The sequence below is a fragment of the Schistocerca nitens genome, chromosome 5, assembly GCF_023898315.1.
Source record: "Schistocerca nitens isolate TAMUIC-IGC-003100 chromosome 5, iqSchNite1.1, whole genome shotgun sequence".
NCBI classification, from domain to species: Eukaryota; Metazoa; Arthropoda; class Insecta; order Orthoptera; family Acrididae; genus Schistocerca; species Schistocerca nitens.
Genome location: NC_064618.1, coordinates 221,397,739 through 221,413,250, shown reverse-complemented (window position 1 = coordinate 221,413,250; position 15,512 = coordinate 221,397,739). Strand labels below are relative to the sequence as shown.

General features: G+C 44.2%; 1 protein-coding gene and 1 non-coding gene across 2 annotated transcripts in view; one reads left to right on the top strand and one right to left on the bottom strand.

The window, feature by feature from the left end:
* LOC126260107 (uncharacterized) overlaps nt 1-15,512 on the bottom strand; it is a 191,736-nt gene that overhangs the window by 21,224 nt on the left and 155,000 nt on the right. Inside the window, exon 5 of the mRNA XM_049957338.1 lies at nt 5,925-6,023. Within this exon, the coding sequence (XP_049813295.1) occupies nt 5,925-6,023 (99 nt within the window). The remainder of the gene's footprint in view (nt 1-5,924; nt 6,024-15,512) is intronic.
* Nucleotides 5,467-5,541, top strand: Trnat-ugu (transfer RNA threonine (anticodon UGU)). The gene has a single exon. It is a non-coding gene; the product is annotated as a tRNA-Thr (tRNA).

The window sequence follows — 15,512 nt, the reverse complement described above, 5'->3', positions numbered from 1 at the left end:
ACATGTACAAAAACAGCTGAAAATTGTTTTTCAGTGTTACAGAGAATGAGAAGAACTCTCTCGTAGAGATCTGAATGAGATCGTGGCTACTACGTGAGCTTCATTTTGTGAGGACTGTTTTGAAGCAAGTAAATACTCCAGGAAAACACGTTGTCGCTAGTACCTTTATATGCAGCGTGCTGGCCTTCTAATGCAATGTTCGCAAGAGCGATCCTCTTTCGGAGAATTTGTTTTCTATTCTCTTCGGTTCTTACTATTGTTTTCTTAGGTTGCTTTATTTGTAATACAGTCATGTTGTTGTTGTTATTGTTGTTGTGGTCTTCAGTCCTGAGACTGGTTTGATGCAGCTCTCCATGCTACTCTATCCTGTGCAAGTTTCTTCATCTCCCAGTACCTACTGCAGCCAACATCTTTCTGAATCTGCTTAGTGTATTCATCTCTTGGTCTCCCTCTTCAATTTTTACCCTCCACGCTGCCCTCCAATACTAAATTCGTGATCCCTCGATGTCTCAGAACATGTCCTAACAACCGATCCCTTCTTCTAATCAAGTTGTGCCACAAGCTCCTCGTCTCCCCAATTCTATTCAATACCTCCTAATTAGTTATGTGATCTACCCTTCTAATCTTCAGCATTCTTCTGTAGCACCGCATTTCGAAAGCTTCTAGTCTCTTCTTGTCTGAACTATTTATCGTCCACGTTTCACTTCCATACAAATACTTTCAGAAACGACTTCCTGACATTTAAATCTATACTCGAAGTTAACAAATTTTTCTTCTTCAGAAACTCTTTCCTTGCCATTGCCAAGTCCTTTGCTGTCTCTGACAGAATTACAATGTCATCGGCGAACCTCAACGTTTTTATTTCTTCTCCATGGATTTTAATACCTACTCCGAACTTTTCTTTTGTTTCCTTTACTGCTTGCTCAATATTCAGATTGAATAACATCGGGGAAAGGCTACAACCCTGTCTCACTCCCTTCCAAACCACAGCTTCCCTTTCATACCTCTCGACTCTTATAACTGCCATCTGGTTTCTGTACAAAGTGTAAATAGCCTTTCGCTCCCTGTATTTTACCCCTGCCACCTTCAGAATTTGAAAGAGAGTATTCTAGTCAACATTGTCAAAAGCTTTCTCTAGGTTTACAAATGCTAGAAACGTAGGTTTGCCTGTCCTTAATCTTTCTTCTAAGATAAGTCGTAGGGTCAGTATTGCCTCACGTGTTCCAACATTTCTACGGAATCCAAACTGATCTTACCCGAGGTCGGCTTCATTCAGTTTTTCCATTCGTCTGTAAAGAATTCGCGTTAGTATTTTGCAGCTGTGACTTATTAAACTGATAGTTCGGTAATTTTCACATCTGTCAACACCTGCTTTCTTTGGGATTAGAATTATTATGTTCTTCTTGAAGTCCGAGGGTATTTCGCCTGTCTCATACATCTTGCTCACCAGACGGTAGAGTTTTGTCAGGACTGGCTCTCCCAAGGCTGTCAGTAGTTCTAATGGAATGTTGTCTACTCCCGGGGCCTTGTTTCGACTCAGGTCTTTCAGTGATCTGTCAAACTCTTCACGCAGTATCGTATCTCCCATTTCATCTTCATCTACGTTCTTTTCCATTTCCATAATATTGTCCTCAAGTACATCGCCCTTGTATAGACCCTCTATATACTCCTTCCACCTCCCTGCTTTCCCTTCTTTGCTTAGAACTAGGTGTCCATCTGAGCTCTTGATATTCATACAAGTTGCTCTCTTTTCTCCAAAAATCCCTTTAATTTTCCTGTAGACAGTATCTATCTAACCCCTAGTGAGATAAGCCTCTACATCCTTACATTTGTCCTCTAGCCATCCCTGCTTAGCCATTTTGCACTTCCTAACGATCTCGTTTTTGAGGCGTTTGTATTCCTTTTTGCCTGCTTCACTTACTGCATTTTTATATGTTCTCCTTTCATAAATTAAATTCAGTATTTCTTCTGTTACCCAAGGATTTCTATTAGCCCTCGTCTTTTTACGTACTTGATCGTCTGCTGCCTTCACTACTTCATCTCTCATAGCTACCTATTCTTCTTCCACTGTATTTCTTTCCCCAATTCCTGTCAATTGTTCCCTTATGCGCTCCCTGAAACTCTGTACAACCTCTGGTTCTTTTAGTTTATCCAGGTCTCATTTCCTTAAATTCCCACCTTTTTGCAGTTTCTTCAGTTTTAATCTACAGTTCATAACCAATAGATTGTGGTCAGAGTCCACATCTGCCCCTGGAAATGTCTTACAATTTAAGACCTGGTTCCTAAATCTCTGTCTTACCATTATATAATCTATCTGATACCTTCTTGTATCTCCAGGGTTCTTCCATGTATACCACCTTCTTTCATGATTCTTGAACCAAGTGTTAGCTATGATTAAGTTATGCTCTGCGCAAAACTCTACCAGGCGGCTTCCTCTTTCATTTCTTCTCCCCAATCCATATTCACCTACTACGTTTCTTTCTCTCCCTTTTCCTACTCTCGTATTCCAGTCACCCATGACAATTAAATTTATGTCTCCCTTCACTACCTGAATAATTTCTTTTATCTCATCATACATTTCATCAATTTCTTCGTCATCTGCAGAGCTAGTTGGCATATAAACTTGTACTACTGTAGTAGGCGTGGGCTTCGTGTCCATCTTGGCCACAATAATGCGTTAACTATGCTGTTTGTAGTAGATTACCCGTACTCCTATTTTTTTATTCATTATTAAACCTACTGCTGCATTACCCCTATTTGATTTTGTATTTATAACCCTGTATTCACCTGACCAAAAGTCTTGTTCCTCCTGCTACCGAACTTCACTAATTCCCACTATATCTAACTTTAACCTAACCATTTCCCTTTTTAAATTTTCTAACCTGTCAGTCATGTAAGAGGTATAAATTCTACATCGCATTACATTTTAATATTTATTTTACCGGCCGCTGTGGCCGAACGGTTCCAGGTGCTTCAGTCCGGAACCACGCTGCTGCTACGGTCGCAGTTTCGAATCCTGCCTCGGGCATGGATGTGTGTGATGTCATTAGGTTATTTAAGTTTAAGTAGTTCTAAGTCTAGGGGACTGATGACCTCAGAAGTTAAGACCCATAGTGCTTAGATCCATTTGAAACATTTTGTGAAGCTTTGCAGTATCTTGCCGATAGTCACCCGCAGAAACAAACATGTAAAAACATACCATTGAACGGGTTGCAACGTGATACCGTATGGCAACACTGTGTAATGTTGCCAGAAATTTGAAAGCCTGCTATTTCAAGGACTCTACACAGCCTTCGAAGGCAGTAAGACGACAGCTCGCAGAGGATACAGCTCGCTTATAATAACTGTAGCCACAAGCGAAACGTATTCTTCCTGGGCCACTTCAGGCACCGACTCTTGGTAGTTCTCGTGCTGTGCAGAAGGATAATTTTGGAAATGCTATCCACAAAACCTAAGGCGATGTGAACCATGGTTACACTGGGAGATAACTTGGGCCAAATTGGCAGTGAATAGCAGACGAGCTGTGCATGTCTGTGAGCCAGTTGAACGCAGCCTCTTATTATTGCCTCGAAGTTCCGTGCAACAGTACAACAATATGCTCTGGCTCCAAGGATTAGAGACAGGATCTGTGTCACGTGGGCGGGGTCTGAAGGTAACTGTTAGATGTAGAAGCATCTGAACACCATCCTGGCAGTTGTATTTAGTGGTTTCTGTCGTCCTCGCGGATACGAATCCAGTGTCTGCCCAGTGAGCCTTCTCACTCGGTCATGTCCACTTCAGTCACAGTTGAACCCTCCAACAATGGTAAATGTCCATTTCATGTACAATTCTTACGGTCATCACTCGAAAACGGTAAGACACAGGAACGTGGACGTCCGTAGAAACTTTGAAACTTTTCCAAGAGATGCTAAAACTGCTATTTTTGATAAATTTCATTGGAAATTCACAAAACTCATAGTATCTTACACGTTCAATAGTTACCCTCTCGATATTTCGACAGTAGGTAACTTCTATATGCCTACTTGAAAGGTAAAGATGGGTCATTACTGTACTATCTATATTAGTATATTATTAATAGTTTATGAATTTTGCTGTCACCTTTTTGATTTAACGAGCTGCAGTTACATTCTCATATCATTAAGTTGTGCGTACCGAAATATTTAGGGAATGAAGCTCGAAAATTTCACAGCAAGTATTATAATTCACTTATCAATAATATTATGTTTACAATGAAAATTTACAATCCTAAATCGAAAACAATTCAGGTCAATTAAATAAACCCCATATCATTTAATAATACTCCTCAAAGTGTAGAAATAGTAAATAAGCTAAACTGCTTATTTAACTCTGACGCCATCAATACCACACGTTTTCCTTCCAGAACGCCACGTACGATGATATTAAGGTGTGTTTCGTGTCTTCTAATTTTTAATGTTGTTCAGCATAGTAAAAGTAGATTCAGTGAAACATGTAATAAGAATTGAAAACCATGTGTTTTAAAAGATACTTCTACTTGGATAAAGTGTAGGTCAGTGACAGATACTGACGTGACGAACGTATGAAACGTTCCAAAACAACCGTGAAATTGGCCTTTAGGCAGGATTTTTATCATCCAATGACTGATCTATCCAATTTGATATGTTGCTGAGCACCTATGGCATCTAGACTCTTTCGTTGCTCTGTGGCTTGATCGTGCGTTCCATAGAGTTTGAGTAGGTAATGACTCCTGGAGAGGACTTATTTTCGATTTTGAAATTTCATAATCGTTATCCGTCTCTTCTAGCGCAGAAATGGTATGCCTTCTTTTTGACTGATGCATTTGGGTCCATATAATTAGTATAGTCGAACGTTCCTGCACTGCTGCACGTTCGTTAGAATAAAACTGGATGCATCCTCAGCTAGCCTTAACAGTTCTTGTCTGTCTGTCCTCGAAAATTAGTGAAATATTATGTAGAGACGATGGGGAGTAGGAGCAGTGACGACCCTGTGAAAATTGGGAATGGACATCGGGTAGGTGAGCTTCTCCGATGTTAATACAAAGCACGGTGCTGGGTGTTCCAACTACCCCTTTCGATAGAACGACAAGAGCTGTACAGGGAAGCAAAGTAGAAAAGTTACAGATTATATTTCGACAATGTCCTCTTAAGCTTCGCCGTGACTACAAGACAAGGCCGAAATAGTCACCGCGACAAGAAAGAAACTATATACTTATATGGATATGGTGTCTATTCTTTCGGAAATGTCCGAAAGAACAGACACCATATCCATATAAGTATATTGCTCTGGCCATGACCTTCCTCTTCTGTGCGGATGCACACATATTACCCGAACTCTTACGGGACTTGGTAAGAGTATCTTCCACGAGTAATGAGTGTGTTGGGTAGGGGCACTACGAATGTATTGTGTGAACGTGGGTCTCGTGGTAGGCGTATGCGAGATAGTCCCTGCAGAAGTATTATCATAAGTGCCCTCGGTGGCTCAGATGGATAGAGCGTCTGCCATGTAAGCAGGAGAGCCTGGGTTCGAGTCCCGGTCGGGGCACACATTTTCACCTGTCCCCGTTGATATATGTCAACGCCCATCAGCAGCTGAAGATATTAATATATAATTCTTATTTAGAAATATAACTTGCTGTAAGCACACTGACAACCGAACTAACCCCAGTTATGTAATACTTCCTAAAACCACAGTGTGTCTCTCTACATTCGACGATTCTAAATATGCAGTTCAGTAGAATTACAATGATTTCCAGAAATACTTGAAAATATTTTGTTTTGATTAGCAAAAAGTCTGTACCCCTGATTCCTGGGGGGGGGGGGGGGGGGGGAAGGTGAACCCCTCTTGCTCCCCTCCCCGTTTGCAGACGCCCATACGCAGGAACTTGAAACGGACGAGTCGTGTGCAGTGTAATGTAGTGTACTCACAGAGGACGACCTTTGTGGCAGGCTTGCACAGCGGAGTCACGTGCCTCGCCGGCGGCCGCGCCCGCCACTCGCTGCGTCGCACCACGCGTAGCTCCTTCTCTGCAACAAAGGTCGTTCCTGAAGATGGGAGCCAGTGTCGAAACGTTCGACCTGATTTTTTTCAGCTACGCTGTGAAGATGCGTTACAGACGAATAATGGAATTGTTATCAGAAGATAATTAGATCACTTATGGTCTGCATCTCTTAAGCTGTCAATAATGAGCGAAATGTCATTTCTCGTCGCTTTCTATTATAATAACTTATAAATTTTAAGTGTAGGTCACTTTAAAAAAAGTACTAGGAAAGAATTTTATCATGGGCACTACAGAGCACTTTCACAATAACCTTCTCCGTTACAACAACATTAAATTCTATTAAATCAATTTTACTGAACAGAATCTAAACCTACATCTGTAGGTTTCCCTGCTGCAGTTAGGGTGACAAACTTTCTACAGACACCCTTATTCATCATCCTCAGGAAGCGAGTGTTTCAGCTTATTTGGTGATATTTTGTGAGCAATAGTCAGCCGAATTATTTCGTACTGACGTCATGCAAAAGCCAATATTCAAGGGGCGTTCAACAAGTAATGCAACACATTATTTTCTGAAAGCTGTTTTTTCCACGATTCTAATACACCATGTTATTCTCCACTAGTTTGGTTACAGAACCATTTTTTTCAACATAATCTCCGTTCAATGAGGCGGCACTATGGCACCTTACTGGGAGGGCTTGTATTCCCGCGTGGTACCACTTCAGTGGTCGATGTAGGAGCCAACGTCTTGCTCCTCATCATCCACGTACTTCTCCCTTCAGAGTACATCTTTCACTGGGCCAGACAGATGGAAGGTGCGAGATTCTGCCTGTAGGATAGATGAGGAAGGACATTCCAAAGAAGTTTTGTGAGCTCCTCTAGGATGCGCAGACTTCCCCGAGGCTTTGCGTTGTCATGGAGAAGGAGAAGTTCGTTTGCATTTTTGAGACGACGAACACCCTGAAGTCGTTTCTTCAGTTTTCTGATGGTAGAACAATACACTTAAGAGTTCATCGTTGCATCACGAGGGAGTTCATCAAACAGAACAATCCCTTCAGTGTCCCAAAGGTGAGGGTGCGGCTTCGAACTTTTTCTTCGGAGGAGAGATAGTGTGGCGCCACTCCATGGATTGCTGTTTCTTCCGGTTCGATGTGATGAACCCATGTTTCATCATCTGTGACGATGTTCTCCAAAAAATTGTCACGATCAGCATTGTAACGTGCAAGCAGTCACAGCTGTGTGCGGTTGGCCAGCACTCTGGACATAGGACAGGTATGCGCGACCTTATTGCGATGATGTCAGAGGCCTCGCCCCACAACTCTCTGTGCTTTTGTTCACTGCCAGGTCTCCATAGACATTCTATAAGCAGCTATGAATATCTGCGATGCGGTGGTTTTCCGCCAAAAGAAACTCAGTTACAGTTCTCTGTTATACATGCCATTTTGAAGGCTACGTATAGTAGCGCCACCTATCAGAACTTCATGGAAATGTAGGGACTAACGGGGAAACTTTCCACGATGTCCAATTACAAATTCCGCGTTTTTTCAACTGAAATTGGCCGGCGAAAACACGAGTTGCATTAATTGCTGAACGACCTTGGTGTGCTACCTCGGATTATGTCGATGTGTGTCACAGACGGTCTCTAGTAGGGGATCGCTTTCGTTGAAAAGTAAGCAGGTAGGTTCTTCCCTGTGTAATCTCTCAGCATACAGTGCCCTCTTCCATATTCCTCTATCCCAATAAAACTTGTTCTTCCACAAAGTGATCACAGCGGATTTTTTCCGTTTGTATCCCACCCGGTACGTCGATGCGGTAAGGAATTGGAGTAAATTAATCAATAATATCGTCGCGAAGTTTCCAAATTTATGGTTTGCTTTGCGGTCACTTTAAAGACAAGGGAACCATTCATTACATCTATAAATATAGCCATTTATTAGATCTATAAATAGTGTGAGATCTGTTTACTACATTCGTCAGTGCATCAAGTGGAAAGACTGGTCTCTGTCAGTTTATGAACACATATGATGCCATCACTGAAACTTTTTGAAATACGAATAGTAGTGTTTCAGGAGAAATGGCAAATAGTGTAGAAAGAAGTAGTGTAGACAATTTCAAGGAAAAAAAATCTTTGGACATAGAGATACAGCTCTCTGAACCTGTATTAATAGTCAAAAGCACGTGAATTACATACTAAAACAGTCTGTTGGCGCAAACACAAGACAGTACCTTACAAGAGTATGAATTTCTTATGGAACGTTTTCCATTCTCTGTCCTAAGGGCGAACTGTTTCTAACTATAGAAGTCGGATCATTTAAGATACATACCACCGTATCGACATTTGGACAGAGAGCTGCCTACTGTGAGTACGTTACCCCCCCATAACTTTGGAAACACCATGCTGTGTATTGCAATGGAGCAAGATGAAAGTGATCTATGTGAATTCTCGGTTAGAATAAAGAATAGTTTTCCCAAATAATGATTAATAATGACACTTACAGTTGTACAGATAATTGTTCTACAGTTTTATACAAACTGGCTTTAGGTGTCCAAGCATTTTTTACTAAACACGCCAGTTGACACCAATAGGCGGCACGACTGTGTTGAAGTGCACGGTGACAATTATTGAACCATACGAAATAAAATCGTCATAACTTCTGAAAAGTTTGTATTAGGACGTTCAAACTGCGTGGTTGGCCGTGTGGCATGATGGGAATTATTATGCGCATGCGCAGGCGACTTGTTGTTGTCAGCCATTTCATTTGGATGGGTTCGTCAATAAACAAAACTGGCGCATTTTGGGGACTGAGACCACGCATTTCGCGATCGAGAAGTCTATTCCACCTCGGCAGGTGACTGTGTGGTGTGCAATGTCCAGTCACGGAATAATCGGTGCAATATTCCTTGATGGAACGGTGACTACCGAACGGTACGTGAAGGTTTTGGAAGATGATTTCATCCCCGTTATCCAAAGTGACTCTGATTTCGACAATATGTGGTTCATGAAGGACGGAGCTCGACCCCATCGAAGCAGGAGAGTGACGTCCTGGAGCAGCAATCTGGGGGACCGCATTCTGGCTCTGGGGTACCCAGAGGCCACTGGCATGGCCCTCGATTGGCCGCCATATTCTCCGGATCTGAACACATGCCACTCCCTTTTGTGAGGCTATATTAAAGACAAGTTGTACAGCAATAACCCCAAAACCATTGCTGAGCTGAAAACAGCCATTCAGTAGGTCATCGACAGCATCGATGATTCGACACTTCGGCGGGTCATTCAGAATTTCGCTATTCGTCTGCGCCACATTCAGCGCCAGTGATGGCAGGCATATCGAATATGTCATAACCGAAATCCGAATATCTGTAGTGACGTTTACATGTTGAATAAAGTGTGTGCACGCCGTATTTTGTAACTAATTTACGTTTTATTTCGTACAGTTCAATAATTGTCACCCTGTACGTTGTGTTTATAGTTCCGTTTGTTCTAGTTCCGTTAGCGGTATAGTCAAAATCATACACCGTCATCGAAATACAGGCTCCTATGATGATCGTTCTCGCTCAGAAGCATCCAGGAAAACGTCAGAACGTCGGGGAAAGTATTTGGTAGTGATCACTAAATGTAACAGATTCAAAACTGTGCTTGAACTGACTGCTGAGCTAAACACAACTAGGCATACGCCAGTGAGTGTGTCAACGGAGAGATGTGGCCTGGCAGAAAACAACCTCCAGAGTTGTGTAGCAGCAAGCAAGCCATTGTTGTACACTGTTAAAAAGAAGAAAAGGCTTTAATGGGCTACGAGCACCAACAATGGACAGCAGGGGACTGAGGAAAAGTCTTATTCACTGATGAATCTAAGTCCTAAATGTGTGGAAGTAAACGCCGTCAATTCATACGCCGTTTACTCCGTGAAAGCTGGAGGGGGTTCCATCATGGTTCCATCATGGTATGGGGATCTATTGGAGGGAACAAAGTCGGAGATTTGGTGAAAGTAGATGGAAAAATGGACCAACAGAATTATCGTGCCATTCTTCAGCGACAAGCCCAGACACCTGCTTTGCATCTGATTGGGAAAGTATTTGTTTTGCAGGAAGACAACGATCAAAAACACACATCCCACTTGTGTCAGAACTACATGAAGTCTCTTGAGGTTCAAGAAATTTTGAAAAACATGGAATGGTCTCCCCGGTCCCAATCGAACTACTATGGGATGAGATGGACAGCAGGCTCCGAAAACAGGGAATCGTGACTTATGAGAGGTCCTGCAGCAAGAGGTGAAACTAACTACAATTGAGATCCTGAAAAATTTACCCGTGTCATACCGAGAGCACGCAAGGCAGTGATTAAAGCAATGGATGGCTATTTTGAGGTATCTAAAATTTAATTGCTGCATTTACGTATATATTGTTTGAGCTTAATAAACATTTAGACAACATTAAGATGAAATTTTGTAATGTATTTCCTTTCCATTGTCCATAATTACTTGGTGTTTCGAAGCTTATGCAGGGTAGTGTATATAGCAGTAGATTACAAGTAACGCTTTTTGCTTTTCAACTGCGGCATCGGCCGCCATCCGATCGGTCGCAATTTAACAAGCGCGCGCCGCCAGTCACACCGTCATTTTCACATCTGCCGCTACTGCGGCATGAAGACGCTCCCACAACCGCTTAAGCCATTGCTGATGATATGCAAGCATCCACTCTCCGGAGCTCTAGCGGTAGTATACTTAAGTTCAAACATTGGTGCATAGACCCCATTTTGTGTGTTTGCCATTTTCATAAGTTTTTACAGTCTTTCATAGCGGTCAGGGCTCGTCATCTACGGAATAGTCACTGTATAAAAGACTGACTGAGGTTTGTAGCTCTATATGTTTCGAAACTTCCTGGCAGATTAAAACTGTGTGCCGGACCGAGACTCGAACTCGGGACCTTTGCCTCTCGCGGGCAAGTGCTCTACCAACTGAGCTACCCAGGCACGACTCACACCCCGTCGTCACAGCTTTACTTCTGCCAATATCTCGTCTCCTACCTTCCAAATTCTACAGAAGCTCTCCTGCGAACCTTGCACAACTAGCACTCCTGAAAGAAAGGATATTGCGGAGTAATGGCTTAGCCACAGCCTGGGGGATGTTTCCAGAATGAGATTTTCACTCTGCAGCGGAGTGTGCGCTGATATGAAACTTCCTGGCAGATTAAATCTGTGTGGCGGACCGAGACTCGAACTCGGGACCTTTGCCTCTCGCGGGCAAGTGCTCTACCAACTGAGCTACCCAGGCACGACTCACACCCCGTCGTCACAGCTTTACTTCTGCCAATATCTCGTCTCCTACCTTCCAAATTCTACAGAAGCTCTCCTGCGAACCTTGCACAACTAGCACTCCTGAAAGAAAGGATATTGCGGAGTAATGGCTTAGCCACAGCCTGGGGGATGTTTCCAGAATGAGATTTTCACTCTGCAGCGGAGTGTGCGCTGATATGAAACTTCCTGGCAGATTAAATCTGTGTGGCGGACCGAGACTCGAACTCGGGACCTTTGCCTTTCGCGGGCAAGTGCTCTACCAACTGAACAACCCAAGCACGATTCACACCCCGTCTTCACAGCTTTACTTCTGCCAGTATCTCGCCTCCTACCTTCTAAACTTTACAGAAGCTCTCCTGCCAGGAAGTTTCATATCAGCACACACTCCGCTGCAGAGTGAAAATCTCATTCTGGAAACATCCCCGAGGCTGGGGCTAATCCATGTCTCAGCAATATCCTTTCTTTCAGGCTCCGTCCTCTCCCCCCTTCTGTACCTTTTGTACACGGCGGACATGCCGCCGCCATCACTCCCCGTCCACCTCCTCCAGTTTGCCGATGACACCGCCTTCCTTGCCCTTGCCCCCACCCTGCAGCGCTCCCAACACCTTCTCCAATCCCATCTTGACTGGTTCACCGCTTGGTGCAACCAGTGGTTGCTCAAGGTCAATCCCTCCAAAACCCAGGCGATCATTGTAGGCAAAACCACCCCTTCCTTCCGCCTCCTTGATTTCTATCTCACCATCTATGGCCGTCCTATCGCCCTCACTCGCACCCTTAAGTACCTTGGCGTCACCCTCGACCATCGCCTCTCCTGGACACCCCATCTCCGGACAATCCAAGCCGAGGCACTCTCCCGACTCCGTCTCCTCAAGCTCCTTTTCGGCCGTGCGTGGGGTCTGGACCCCTCCACCATCCTCCACACCTATAAATCCCTCATCCGCCCTATACTTTGTTCCGCCCATCCGGCCTGGATCTCCACCCCCCCCCCCCTACCTTTCATAAATCCCTCCAAATCCTTGAACGCCATGCTCTCCACCTCGCCTATTGCATCCGTCTCCTCTCCCCCACGCGGATCCTGTATGATCTCATCCCCTTCCCCCACCTCCTCCTTTTCCTTGCAAGAATACGGATCCTGTACACCTCCCGCAAACTCGATCCTCCTCATCCGCTTGTCTCACCCATCCTCTCCCACCCCTGCCCACTGCCGCACCTGTATTCCCACGTCCCACCCGGTCTCCATCTCTCCACCCTCCTCACCCTCTCCCAAGGTGGCTTCCGCCAGCTCCCCCTCCCTGATGATGTCCTCCTCCCCTCCATCTACTCCTCCTATCAACTTTGATCCCCCCCCACATCCTGTGTCCTTTCCATTAGGCACCCTCCCTCCCTTCTCTTTCCTTTTTTCCCATCCCCTCCCTCCTTCCCTCTTCCCCCCGGCCTTCCCCTCCCCCTTCCTCCCTTCCCCCTATCTCCCCTGCCCATGGCATCTGCTCTCCCCTCTCCCTCTCCCACCCCCCCTCCTCCTCTCTTGGCAGGTCCCCGGACTCGTACACGGATCGTGAAAATTCGCGCGCCGGAGATCAACGCCTCGTGTTCTGTGTATGCCGTCGTTTTGTGCTTAAGTGATTCAGTGTTATTCGTTTTGTGCCCCTATGTTCACGTGTGACAATTTTCGTCTCTGTCTGTGTCCAAGTGTCTGAACAATTTTATCTTGGACTCTACGCCTGTGAACGGCACCTTGTATTTTAAAAAGTGTTTGTCTCCGTTTATATGTCCACCATGTTTTTTCTCTAAATGTCTTCATTTGTATATTTGTGCTTCTCTGCGGCCAAAGAGCGGCGTCGTATGCTGCTGCAGGCCTGCCTGTAATACAGGTTTCAAAATAACAATAAAGAAAAAGAAAAAAAAATGCTCAGCCAGCCAGTCTAATCTCGCGTACGTCTGTGGACACATCGCCTCTCGTTAGACAGCTTACTTACTTCTTTGTTCTGTGTACGAGTGGACGAGTTTGTTAGGTTTCCTTGTGACTACGTTGTACGAGCTTGTTGTTGTTCGTTCTGTCCTTCGTTGGTCGTGTCCGTCCTCTCCCGTTGTGTTGTTGTTCGCGGGCCTCTCCGCGGGTCCCGCCGCGCTTTCCGTCATTTCAACCCCGCGACCGTCCTGGTCGCAGTTGCAACAATCCCATCATTCGTGACAGAGGCTAGAGTGGACTGCGAAAAGAATTGGACTTTGAAAAGATTGGGACTTTGTACGGGCGCTGATGACCACGTAGTTGAGTGCCTCACAAACTGAACACCATCATCATCGGTACAAAGAGAGCAGATAAGATGCTTATGGAGGAATCAGCCACTGAAACTGATTTAGTTGTAAACACCTGACACAAACGAATTTACTCAGATTGTGTACTATGCTATCTGCGGTGAATTTATGCGCTATTATTTCGTGCTTGTGTTACCATACCAGAAGGTTTGGCGTTTCGCGAGAATTAGTCTGCTTGCCTCACCCTGGCAATTGTAGGGTGGCTGCACTCAAGGGCATAATTTATCGGCCTTGTAGTAGAAATGTTATTGTAACTGAACATTTGGTGCAAGCATTTTGCACAGACTACCTGCGGGGAGAAGAACTCGTCCGATCAGTGTCATCCTGGGTTTTGCAGACACATATTTTTATATATGAGAACGGATGAAAGTCAAGGAAGCCCAAATCTCTTGTAAAAGATGGATTTTCCAAGAACTAATGCTAAAAATCTCTTTTTTTACCACTATTTACTTTTGTACATGAATTGTTCAAGTGAAACTTTATTCTTTATCTTTTCTTCTGAAATCCAAACTTCTTCTTAAGGACATTTGTTCCACTTATTCCGTCCAAACACTTTCACACCGGTCCGAATTATACTTCTACCGCTGCCAAGTGTTCCCAGAAAACACTGGAAGATTTTTTTTTTTTTTTTCCAGCGTTACCTGTCCCCAACTCCTGCTCTGATTGCTGTTTAGTTTCTAGCGTGAAGTGAAGTGCGTACTTCTCTTCCGCAGACTGGCATTCAGGCTGTTGTATTCTTTATATATAAAATACAGTGTTGTAAGTTTGACGCTGAATATCCAGTGCTGAATTTTGAATGATTAATATGTAGTAAAAAATTGTAATAATAACGTACTAAGAATGAACTCGCGTATTTCTTAGGTTATAATTTTCCAGCAATATACAGGGTGAGTCAACTAACATTACCGCTGGATATATTTCGTAAACCACATCAAATACTGACGAATCGATTCCACAGACCGAATGTGAGGAGAGGGGCTAGTGTAATTGGTTAATAGAAACCACAAAAAAATGCAAGGAAGTATGTTTTTAACACAAACCTACGTTTTTTAAATGGTACCACGTTAGTTTTGTTAGCACATCTGAACATATAAACAAATACGTAATCAGTGCCGTTTGTTGCATTGTAAAATGTTAATTACATCCGGAGATATTGTAACCTAAGGTTGACGCTTGAAACCTCCGACGTTCAGTTGCGTGTTGTAACAAACACGGGCCACGGTCGGCGAGCAGCATCTGCAGGGACATGTTTACGATGACGACCGTGTTTACGAGTGTGGCTGTAGTGCACTGTTGTGTTTTGGTCTAGCTGTCGCACTGTCCGCATGTAGCGCTTGCTGCTATTGTTATTCTGCATTCGTCTCCGCACGCAGACAAATTGTAGTACACCGTGTTACCAGACGTCTGTGATAGTGTAGTGTTGTAGGAACTGTGACCCTGGTGTATTCGAACTCTGAAAAGGCGGAGATGATACTCATCTATGGCGAGTGTGGACGAAATGCAGCAGAAGCCTGCAGGATGTATGCAGAACGGTACCCGGACAGAGAGCATCCAACGTGCCGCACATTGCAAAACATCTACCGCCAACTGTATGCAACAGGTATGGTCGTAGAACGCAAACGGGTCCGTAACAGGCCCGTCACAGGAGAAGCGGGTGCAGTTGGTGTGTTAGCTGCTGTTGCCATGAACCCACATATGGGTACACGGGACACTGCGAGAGCCGGTGGACTGAGTCAAAGTAATGTCATGCGCATACTGCATCGTCACCGCTTTCACCCGTTTCATGTGTCGCTACATCAGCAATTACATGGTGATGACTTTAATCATCGAGTGCAATTCTGTCAATGGGCATTAACAGAGAATGCGTTGCAGTTCTACCTGTTTACCGATGAAGCGGGTTTCACAAAC